The sequence below is a fragment of the Cuculus canorus genome, chromosome 35 (assembly GCF_017976375.1).
Source record: "Cuculus canorus isolate bCucCan1 chromosome 35, bCucCan1.pri, whole genome shotgun sequence".
In the NCBI taxonomy this organism is placed as follows: Eukaryota; Metazoa; Chordata; class Aves; order Cuculiformes; family Cuculidae; genus Cuculus; species Cuculus canorus.
Window position 1 is genome coordinate 726,949 of NC_071435.1, and position 11,379 is coordinate 738,327.

An 11,379-nucleotide genomic window follows, 5' to 3' on the forward strand; every position below is an offset into this window, starting at 1 on the left:
GGGCGGGGCTAAGGGGCGCTGTGGTCCCGCCCCCTCCAGGTGAGGCCCCGCCCCCTGCCGGGTGTGGTTCTTCCCCACCCCCCATCCTCCGCATTCCTCTTTCTCCCGGAGCTGAGTGGGAAGGTGAGGGCTGAACTGGGCCAAACTGGGGGAAACTGGGCTGAACTGGGACACGAGAGGCCTGAACTGGGCTGAACTGGGAGGAAACGGGACCGAACTGGGAGGAAACTGGGGGAAAAACAGGCTCAAACTGGGAGGAAACGGGGGAAAACTGGGGGAAACTGGGCTGAACTGGGAGGAAACGGGACCAAACTGGGCTGAACTGGGCCAAACTGGGGGAAACTGGGCTGAACTGGGACACAAGAGGCCTGAACTGGGCTGAACTGGGAGGAAGGAGGACCGAACTGGGGGAACCTGGGGGAAAAACAGGCTCAAACTGGGAGGAAACGGGAGCAAACTGGGGGAAACTGGGCTGAACTGGGGGAAACTGGGCTGAACTGGGGGAAACTGGGCTGAACTGGGAGGAAACGGGACCAAACTGGGCTGAACTGGGAGGAAACGGAACCAAACTGGGCTGAACTGGGAGGAAACGGGACCAAACTGGGGCAAAAGAGGTCTGAACTGGGAGGAAACGGGACCAAACTGGGCTGAACTGGGAGGAAACGGGACCAAACTGGGGCAAAAGAGGTCTGAACTGGGCTGAACTGGGAGGAAACGGGATCGAACTGGGTGAAACTGGGAAGAAAACAGGCTTGAACTGGGCCAAACTGGGAGAAAACTGGAGCAAACTGGGGGAAACTGGGCTGAACTGGGACAAAAGAGGTCTGAACTGGGCTGAACTGGGAGGAAACGGGGGTCAAACTGGGACAAAAGAGGCCTGAACTGGTCCATACTGGGAGAAAACGGGAGTAAACTGGGGGAAACGGGGCTAAACTGGGGGGAAAAAAAGACCTGTACTGGTTTAAACTGGGAGAGAGCGAGACCGCACTGGGGGAAATGGAGATGGAACTGGGCTGAACTGGAAGGGGACAGGCGCAAACTGGTCCAAACTGGGCTAAACTGGGCTAAACTGGGCTAAACTGGGCTCCCCCCACAGAGGTCTAAAGATGATGTGGAGCAGCGTCGGAGCTGTGGTGCTGCTGGCAGGTACTGGGAGGGACTGGGAGGGACTGGGAGGGACTGGGAGCAACTGGGGGGGACTGGAAGGGACTGGGAGGGAGCTGGGAGGGACTGGGAGGGAGCTGGGAGGTAACTGGGAGGGACTGGGAGGCAACTGGGAGGGACTGGGAGGGACTGGGAGGCAACTGGGAGGGACTGGGAGGCAACTGGGAGGGACTGGGAGGCAACTGGGAAGCACTGGGAGCGACTGGGAGGGACTGGGGGGATCTGGAGTTTGACTGGGAGGGAACTGGGGGGGACTGGGAGGGACTGGGAGGCAACTGGGGGGGACTGGGAGGCGACTGGGAGGGACTGGAAGGGACTGGGAGGGACTGGGAGGTAACTGGGAGGGACTGGGAGAGAATTGGGAGGGACTGGGGGGCAACTGGGAGGGACTGGGATGCAACTGGGAGGACTGGGAGGCAACTGGGAGGGACTGGGAGGGACTGGGAGGGACTGGGGGGCAACTGGGAGGGACTGGGAGGGACTGGGAGGGACCGGGGGGCAACTGGGAGGACTGGGAGGGAGCTGGGAGGCAACTGGGAGGGACTGGGAGGGAACTGGGAGGGACTGGGAGGTGACTGGGGGGACTGGGAGGGACTGGGAGGGACTGGGGGGACTGGGAGGCAACTGGGGGAACTGGGAGGACCCGGGGGGGTGACTGGGAGGCAACTGGGAGGGACTGGGAGGGAACTGGGGGGCACTGGGAGGGAACTGGGGGGCACTGGGAGCCCCCAACTGGTTTTTGCCCCCCCCCCCAGTTGTGTCACTGGTGAGAGGGGACCCCCTCCCCCCTGGTGAGTAACTGGGACGGACTGGGACAAACTGGGACAAACTGGGAGGGGGGGAAGGGCCATACTGGGAGGGCGGGGGGGGCATACTGGGAATGGGAGGGGCCGTACTGGGAGGAGAGGGGTCATACTGGGAGGGGGTGAGGCCATACTGGGAGGAAGTGAGGCCATACTGGGAGGGGGTGGGGCCATACTGGGAGGGGGTGGGGCCATACTGGGAGGGGGTGGGGCCATACTGGGAGGAGGTGGGGTCATACTGGGAGGGGGTGGGGCCATACTGGGAGGGGGTGGGGCCATACTGGGAGGAGGTGGGGCCATACTGGGAGGGGGTGGGGCCATACTGGGAGGGGGTGGGGCCATACTGGGAGGGATGGGGCCATACTGGGAGGGGGTGGGGCCATACTGGGAGGGGGTGGGGCCATACTGGGAGGGGGTGGGGCCATACTGGGAAGGGGAGGTCCTTACTGGTTGTCCCCTTCCTCCCTCCCAGATGCCACCAATCGCTTCCAGTATGGTGAGTGAGGCCATACTGGTCATACTGGGAACGGGCGGGAGGCCATACTGGGAGCAGTGGGGTCATACTGGGAGCAGTGGGGCCATACTGGTCATACTGGGAATGGGCGAGAGGCCATACTGGGAGCACTGGGGCCATACTGGTCATACTGGGAATGGGCGAGAGGCCATACTGGGAGCACTGGGGCCATACTGGTCATACTGGGAATGGGCGAGAGGCCATACTGGGAGCAGTGGGGCCATACTGGTCATACTGGGAATGGGCGAGAGGCCATACTGGGAGCACTGGGGCCATACTGGGAGCAGTGGGGCCATACTGGTCATACTGGGAATGGGCGAGAGGCCATACTGGGAGCAGTGGGGCCATACTGGTCATACTGGGAATGGGCGTGAGGCCATACTGGGAGCACTGGGGCCATACTGGTCATACTGGGAATGGGCGAGAGGCCATACTGGGAGCAGTGGGGCCATACTGGGAGCAGTGGGGCCATACTGGTCATACTGGGAATGGGCAAGAGGCCATACTGGGAGCAGTGGGGCCATACTGGGAGCACTGGGGCCATACTGGTCATACTGGGAATGGGCGAGAGGCCATACTGGGAGCAGTGGGGCCATACTGGGAGCAGTGGGGCCATACTGGTCATACTGGGAACGGGCGAGAGGCCATACTGGGAGCAGTGGGGCCATACTGGGAGCAGTGGGGCCATACTGGTCATACTGGGAATGGGCGAGAGGCCATACTGGGAGCAGTGGGGCCATACTGGTCATACTGGGAATGGGCGAGAGGCCATACTGGGAGCAGTGGGGCCATACTGGGAGCAGTGGGGCCATACTGGTCATACTGGGAATGGGCAAGAGGCCATACTGGGAGCAGTGGGGCCATACTGGTCATACTGGGAATGGGCGAGAGGCCATACTGGGAGCAGTGGGGCCATACTGGGAGCAGTGGGGCCATACTGGTCATACTGGGAATGGGCAAGAGGCCATACTGGGAGCAGTGGGGCCATACTGGTCATACTGGGAATGGGCGAGAGGCCATACTGGGAGCAGTGGGGCCATACTGGTCATACTGGGAATGGGCGAGAGGCCATACTGGGAGCAGTGGGGCCATACTGGGAGCAGTGAGGCCATACTGGGAGCACTGGGGCCATACTGGTCATACTGGGAATGGGCGAGAGGCCATACTGGGAGCAGTGGGGCCATACTGGTCATACTGGGAATGGGCGAGAGGCCATACTGGGAGCACTGGGGCCATACTGGGAGCAGTGGGGCCATACTGGTCATACTGGGAATGGGCGAGAGGCCATACTGGGAGCAGTGGGGCCATACTGGGAGCAGTGGGGCCATACTGGTCATACTGGGAATGGGCGAGAGGCCATACTGGGAGCACTGGGGCCATACTGGGAGCAGTGGGGCCATACTGGTCATACTGGGAATGGGCGAGAGGCCATACTGGGAGCAGTGGGGCCATACTGGTGATACTGGGAATGGGCGAGAGGCCATACTGGGAGCACTGGGGCCATACTGGGAGCAGTGGGGCCATACTGGTCGTACTGGGAATGGGCAAAACACCATACTGGGAGCAGTGAGGCCATACTGGGAGCAGTGGGGCCATACTGGTCATACTGGGAATGGGCGAGAGGCCATACTGGGAGCAGTGGGGCCATACTGGTCATACTGGGAACGGGCGAGAGGCCATACTGGGAGCAGTGGGGCCATACTGGTCATACTGGGAATGGGCGAGAAGCCATACTGGGAGCAGTGGGGCCATACTGGGAGCACTGGGGCCATACTGGTCATACTGGGAATGGGCGAGAGGCCATACTGGGAGCAGTGAGGCCATACTGGTCATACTGGGAATGGGCGAGAGGCCATACTGGGAGCGGTGGGGCCATACTGGGAGCGGTGGGGCCATACTGGGAGCGGTGGGGCCATACTGGGAGCAGTGGGGCTATACTGGGAGCAGTGGGGCCATACTGGTCGTACTGGGAATGGGCAAAACACCATACTGGGAGCAGTGAGGCCATACTGGGAGCAGTGGGGCCATACTGGTCATACTGGGAATGGGCGAGAGGCCATACTGGGAGCAGTGGGGCCATACTGGTCATACTGGGAATGGGCGAGAAGCCATACTGGGAGCAGTGGGGCCATACTGGTCATACTGGGAATGGGCGAGAGGCCATACTGGGAGCAGTGGGGCCATACTGGGAGCAGTGGGGCCATACTGGTCATACTGGGAATGGGCGAGAGGCCATACTGGGAGCGGTGGGGCCATACTGGGAGCGGTGGGGCCATACTGGGAGCAGTGGGGCCATACTGGTCATACTGGGAATGGGCGAGAGGCCATACTGGGAGCAGTGGGGCCATACTGGGAGCAGTGGGGCCATACTGGGAGCAGTGGGGCCATACTGGTCATACTGGGAATGGGCGAGAGGCCATACTGGGAGCACAGGGGCTATACTGGTCATACTGGGAAAGGGCGAGTGGCCATACTGGGAGCAGTGGGGCCATACTGGTCATACTGGGAATGGGCGAGAGGCCATACTGGGAGCACTGGGGCCATACTGGGAGCACTGGGGCCATACTGGTCATACTGGGAATGGGCGAGAGGCCATACTGGGAGCAGTGGGGCCATACTGGGAGCAGTGGGGCCATACTGGTCATACTGGGAATGGGCGATAGGCCATACTGGGAGCAGTGGGGCCATACTGGGAGCACTGGGGCCATACTGGTCATACTGGGAATGGGCGAGAGGCCATACTGGGAGCACTGGGGCCATACTGGTCATACTGGGAATGGGCGAGAGGCCATACTGGGAGCGGTGGGGCCATACTGGTCATACTGGGAATGGGCGAGAGGCCATACTGGGAGCAGTGAGGCCATACTGGTCATACTGGGAATGGGCGAGAGGCCATACTGGGAGCACTGGGGCCATACTGGGAGCAGTGGGGCCATACTGGTCATACTGGGAATGGGCGAGAGGCCATACTGGGAGCAGTGGGGCCATACTGGTCATACTGGAAATGGGCGAGAAGCCATACTGGGAGCAGTGGGGCCATACTGGGAGCACTGGGGCCATACTGGTCATACTGGGAATGGGCGAGAGGCCATACTGGGAGCAGTGAGGCCATACTGGGAGCACTGGGGCCATACTGGTCATACTGGGAATGGGCGAGAGGCCATACTGGGAGCAGTGGGGCCATACTGGTCATACTGGGAATGGGCGAGAGGCCATACTGGGAGCACTGGGGCCATACTGGGAGCAGTGAGGCCATACTGGTCATACTGGGAATGGGCGAGAGGCCATACTGGGAGCAGTGGGGCCATACTGGGAGCAGTGGGGCCATACTGGTCATACTGGGAATGGGCGAGAGGCCATACTGGGAGCAGTGAGGCCATACTGGGAGCAGTGGGGCCATACTGGTCATACTGGGAATGGGCGAGAAGCCATACTGGGAGCAGTGGGGCCATACTGGGAGCACTGGGGCCATACTGGTCATACTGGGAATGGGTGACAGAGGTGTCCCCGCTGTCCCCTCCCAGATTGGCACCGTCTGCGCGTGGCCGGAATGGCGGTGGCGTCCGTCCTCGCGGTCACCGGAGTCATCGTCCTCCTGAGTGAGTGTCACCGGGGCCGGAAAAGTGTCACTCGGAGGGGGGAAAGTGTCACCCGGAGGGGGAAAAGTGTCACCCGGAGGGGAAAAGTGTCACCCGGAGGGGGGAAAGTGTCACTCGGGGGGGGGAAAAGTGTCACTCGGATGGGGGAAAGTGTCACTCGGAGGGGGGAAAGTGTCACCCGGAAGGGAAAAGTGTCACTCGGAGGGGAAAAGTGTCACTGGGAGGGGGGAAAGTGTCACTCGGAGGGGGAAAAGTGTCACTCGGAGGGGGGAAAGTGTCACTCGGAGGGGGGAAAGTGTCACTCGGAGGGGGAAAGTGTCACTCGGAGGGGGAAAAGTGTCACTCGGAGGGGGAAAGTGTCACTCGGAGGGGGAAAAGTGTCACTCGGAGGGGGAAAAGTGTCACTCGGAGGGGAAAAGTGTCACTCGGAGGGGGAAAGTGTCACTGGGAGGGGGGGAAAGTGTCACTCGGAGGGGGGAAAGTGTCACTCGGAGGGGGAAAAGTGTCACTCGGAGGGGGAAAGTGTCACTCGGAGGGGGGAAAGTGTCACTCGGAGGGGGAAAGTGTCACTGGGAGGGGGAAAGTGTCACTGGGAGGGGGGAAAGTGTCACTCGGAGGGGGAAAGTGTCACTCGGAGGGGGGAAAGTGTCACTCGGAGGGGGAAAGTGTCACTGGGAGGGGGAAAGTGTCACTGGGAGGGGGGAAAGTGTCACTCGGAGGGGGAAAGTGTCACTCGGAGGGGGGAAAGTGTCACTCGGAGGGGGGAAAGTGTCACTGGGAGGGGGGAAAGTGTCACTCGGAGGGGGAAAGTGTAACTCGGAGGGGGAAAAGTGTCACTCGGAGGGGGGAAAGTGTCACTCGGAGGGGGGAAAGTGTCACCCGGAGGGGGAAAGTGTCACTGGGAGGGGGGAAAGTGTCACTCGCAGGGGGGAAAGTGTCACTCGGAGGGGGAAAAGTGTCACTCGGAGGGGGAAAAGTGTCACCCGGAGGGGGGAAAGTGTCACCCGGAGGGGGGAAAGTGTCACTGGGAGGGGGAAAAGTGTCACTCGGAGGGGAAAAGTGTCACTGGGAGGGGGAAAAGTGTCACTCGGAGGGGGGAAAGTGTCACTCGGAGGGGGAAAAGTGTCACTCGGAGGGGGAAAAGTGTCACTCGGAGGGGGAAAGTGTCACTGGGAGGGGGGAAAGTGTCACTGGGAGGGGGAAAAGTGTCACTCGGAGGGGGAAAAGTGTCACTCGGAGGGGGAAAAGTGTCACTCGGAGGGGGAAAGTGTCACTCGGAGGGGGGAAAGTGTCACTCGGAGGGGGGAAAGTGTCACTCGGAGGGGGAAAGTGTCACTGGGAGGGGGAAAGTGTCACTGGGAGGGGGGAAAGTGTCACTCGGAGGGGGAAAGTGTCACTCGGAGGGGGGAAAGTGTCACTCGGAGGGGGAAAGTGTCACTGGGAGGGGGAAAGTGTCACTGGGAGGGGGGAAAGTGTCACTCGGAGGGGGAAAGTGTCACTCGGAGGGGGGAAAGTGTCACTCGGAGGGGGGAAAGTGTCACTGGGAGGGGGGAAAGTGTCACTCGGAGGGGGAAAGTGTCACTCGGAGGGGGAAAAGTGTCACTCGGAGGGGGGAAAGTGTCACTCGGAGGGGGGAAAGTGTCACCCGGAGGGGGAAAGTGTCACTGGGAGGGGGGAAAGTGTCACTCGCAGGGGGGAAAGTGTCACTCGGAGGGGGAAAAGTGTCACTCGGAGGGGGAAAAGTGTCACCCGGAGGGGGGAAAGTGTCACCCGGAGGGGGGAAAGTGTCACTGGGAGGGGGAAAAGTGTCACTCGGAGGGGAAAAGTGTCACTGGGAGGGGGAAAAGTGTCACTCGGAGGGGGGAAAGTGTCACTCGGAGGGGGAAAAGTGTCACTCGGAGGGGGAAAGTGTCACTGGGAGGGGGGAAAGTGTCACTGGGAGGGGGAAAAGTGTCACTCGGAGGGGGAAAAGTGTCACTCGGAGGGGGAAAAGTGTCACTCGGAGGGGGAAAGTGTCACTCGGAGGGGGGAAAGTGTCACTCGGAGGGGGAAAGTGTCACTGGGAGGGGGGAAAGTGTCACTCGGAGGGGGAAAAGTGTCACTCGGAGGGGGAAAGTGTCACTGGGAGGGGGAAAAGTGTCACTGGGAGGGGGGAAAGTGTCACTGGGAGGGGGGAAAGTGTCACTCGGAGGGGGGAAAGTGTCACTGGGAGGGGGGAAAGTGTCACTCGGAGGGGGGAAAGTGTCACTGGGAGGGGGGAAAGTGTCACTCGGAGGGGGGAAAGTGTCACTGGGAGGGGGGAAAGTGTCACTCGGAGGCGGAAAGTGTCACTCGGAGGGGGGAAAGTGTCACTCGGAGGGGGAAAAGTGTCACCGGGAGGGGGGAAAGTGTCACTGGGAGGGGGGAAAGTGTCACTCGGAGGGGGGAAAGTGTCACCGGGAGGGGGGAAAGTGTCACTCGGAGGGGGGAAAGTGTCACTCAGAGGGGGAAAAGTGTCACTCGGAGGGGGGAAAGTGTCACTGGGAGGGGGGAAAGTGTCACTCGGAGGGGGAAAAGTGTCACTGGGAGGGGGGAAAGTGTCACTCGGAGGGGGAAAAGTGTCACTGGGAGGGGGAAAAGTGTCACTCGGAGGGGGAAAAGTGTCACTCGGAGGGGGAAAAGTGTCACTGGGAGGGGGGAAAGTGTCACTCGGAGGGGGAAAAGTGTCACTGGGAGGGGGGAAAGTGTCACTCGGAGGGGGAAAGTGTCACTCGGAGGGGGAAAAGTGTCACTGGGAGGGGGAAAAGTGTCACTCGGAGGGGGAAAAGTGTCACTGGGAGGGGGGAAAGTGTCACTCGGAGGGGGGAAAGTGTCACTCGGAGGGGGGAAAGTGTCACTGGGAGGGGGAAAGTGTCACTCGGAGGGGGAAAAGTGTCACTGGGAGGGGGGAAAGTGTCACTCGGAGGGGGAAAGTGTCACTCGGAGGGGGGAAAGTGTCACTCGGAGGGGGAAAGTGTCACTGGGAGGGGGGAAAGTGTCACTCGGAGGGGGGAAAGTGTCACTCGGAGGGGGAAAGTGTCACTCGGAGGGGGGAAAGTGTCACTCGGAGGGGGGAAAGTGTCACCCGGATGGGGGAAAGTGTCACCCGGAGGGGGAAAAGTGTCACTCGGAGGGGGAAAGTGTCACTCGGAGGGGGGAAAGTGTCACCCGGAGGGGGAAAAGTGTCACCCGGAGGGGGAAAAGTGTCACTGGGAGGGGGGAAAGTGTCACCCGGATGGGGGAAAGTGTCACCCGGAGGGGGAAAAGTGTCACTCGGAGGGGGGAAAGTGTCACCTCTTGTGTCCCCTCCAGGTGGGAAGTGCAAATGCCGGAGCAAATCCAGGTGGGGACATTGAGGGGACATTGGGGACAATGGAGGGACATTGGGGACAATGGGGGGATATTGGGGGGACATTGGGGGGACAATGGGGCACAATGGGGGACATTGGGGGGACATTGGGGGGACATTGGAGGGACATTGAGGGGACACTGGGGGACATTGGGGACAATGGGGGGATATTGGGGGGACATTGGGGGACATTGGGGGACATTGGGGACATTGAGGGGGCATTGGGGACAATGGGGACATTGGGGGGACAATGGGGGGACATTGGAGGGACATTGAGGGGACATTGGAGACATTGGGGGACAATGGGGGACATTGGGGACATTGAGGGGACATTGGAGGGACAATAGGGGGACATTGGGGGACAATGGGGGGACATTGAGGACAATGGGGGGACATTGAGGGGACATTGGGGGACATTGAGGACAATGGGGGGATATTGGGAGGACATTGAGGGGACATTGGGGACAATGAGGGGACATTGGGGGACAGTGGGAGGACATTGGGGGACATTGAGGGGACATTGGGGGACATTGGGGGACATTGGAGGGACATTGGAGGGACATTGAGGGGACATTGAGGGGACATTGGGGGACAATGGGGGACATTGGGGGACATTGAGGACAATGGGGGGACATTGAGGGGACATTGGGGGACATTGGGGACAATGGGGGACAATGGGGGGACATTGGGGGGACATTGAGGGGATATTGGGGGACATTGGGGGACATTGAGGGGACATTGGGGGGACATTGGGGACAATGGGGGACAATGGGGGGACATTGGGGACACATTGGGGACATTGGGGGGACATTGGGGGACATTGGGGGCAATGGGGGGATATTGGGGGACATTGAGGGGATATTGGGGACATTGGGGGACATTGGGGACAATGGGGGACATTGGGGGGACATTGGGGACACATTGGGGACATTGGGGGGACATTGGGGGACACTGAGGGGACATTGGGGACATTGGGGGACATTGGGGACAATGGGGGGACATTGGGGGGACATTGAGGGGACATTGGGGACAATGGGGGGATATTGGGGGACATTGGGGACAATGGAGGGACATTGGGGGGGTTATGGGGGGGACCCATTTGTCACCGTCCCCATTGTCCCCCGCAGCCACCGCCGCCCCCCCCCGCTGTCCCCTCCCCTCCTCGACCCCGGTGAGTGTCCCCTCCCCTCCCCTCGCGGTGTCCCCAACATCTGGGGGGACCCCAACATCGGGGCACCCCCCTCACCCCCCCCTCCCCCTTCTGTTTTGTCCCCACAGGTGCCACCAGCGCCTGCTGAGATGTCCCCAAATGTCCCCAAAGGTCCCCAAAGGGTCCCCGAATGTCCCCAAAGGCCCCCAAAGGTCTCCAGAGGTCCCCAAATGTCCCCAAATGTCCCCAAAGGTCTCCAAAGGGTCCCCAAAGGGTCTCCAAAGGTCTCCAGAGGTCCCCGAATGTCCCCAAATGTCCCCAAAGGTCTCCAAAGGGTCCCCAAAGGTCCCCAAAGGGTCCCCAAAGTGTCCCCAAATGTCCCCAAAGGTCCCCAAAGGTCCCCAAAGGGTCTCCAAAGGTCCCCAAAGGTCTCCAAAGGTTCCTGAATGTCCCCAAAGGTCTCCAAAGGGTCTCCAAAGGGTCCCCAAATGTCCCCAAAGGGTCCCCAAAGGTCCCCAAAGGGTCTTGAAAGGTCTCTAAATGTCCCCAAAGGGTCTCCAAATGTCTCCAAAGGGTCCCTAAAGGTCCCCAAATGTCCCCAAAGGGTCTCCAAAGTGTCCCCAAAGGGTCTCCAAAGTGTCCCCAATGGTCCCCAAATATCTCCAAAGGTTCCTGAATGTCCCCAAATGTCCCCAAAGGGTCTCCAAAGGTCCCCAAATGGTCCCCAAATGTCTCCGAAGGTCTCCAAATGGTCCCCAAAGGTCTCCAAAGGTTCCTGAATG

The 11,379-nt window shown here is 60.6% G+C and overlaps 1 protein-coding gene across 2 annotated transcripts; it reads left to right on the forward strand.

Annotated features, from left to right (window-relative positions):
• Positions 1-46: 46 nt before the first annotated feature.
• Positions 47-11,379, forward strand: LOC128849919 (FXYD domain-containing ion transport regulator 3-like). 2 transcript variants are annotated; one of them, XR_008447504.1, is made up of 9 exons: positions 47-123; positions 1,097-1,146; positions 1,920-1,955; positions 2,440-2,463; positions 6,006-6,080; positions 9,411-9,441; positions 10,575-10,618; positions 10,726-11,005; positions 11,338-11,379. XR_008447504.1 is itself a non-coding variant. In XM_054052637.1 (8 exons), exons 2-8 carry the CDS (start codon positions 1,107-1,109, stop codon positions 10,743-10,745), a joined length of 270 nt encoding a protein of 89 aa, XP_053908612.1. In that variant the 5' UTR covers positions 47-123; positions 1,097-1,106; the 3' UTR covers positions 10,746-11,315. The 2 variants fall into 2 exon arrangements, 1 of the variants encoding a protein (XP_053908612.1); XM_054052637.1 differs by lacking the exon at positions 11,338-11,379 and having other exon boundaries at positions 10,726-11,315.

What these genes read in the sequence shown, in the direction of transcription:
- LOC128849919 (XM_054052637.1), top strand. Translation starts at nt 1,107, where the DNA reads ATGATGTGGAGCAGCGTCGGAGCTGTGGTGCTGCTGGCAG. An exon ending in AGCTGTGGTGCTGCTGGCAG is followed by an intron (nt 1,147 to 1,919) that starts GTACTGGGAGGG and finishes CCCCCCCCCCAG; the next exon opens with TTGTGTCACTGGTGAGAGGG. An exon ending in CACCAATCGCTTCCAGTATG is followed by an intron (nt 2,464 to 6,005) that starts GTGAGTGAGGCC and finishes GTCCCCTCCCAG; the next exon opens with ATTGGCACCGTCTGCGCGTG.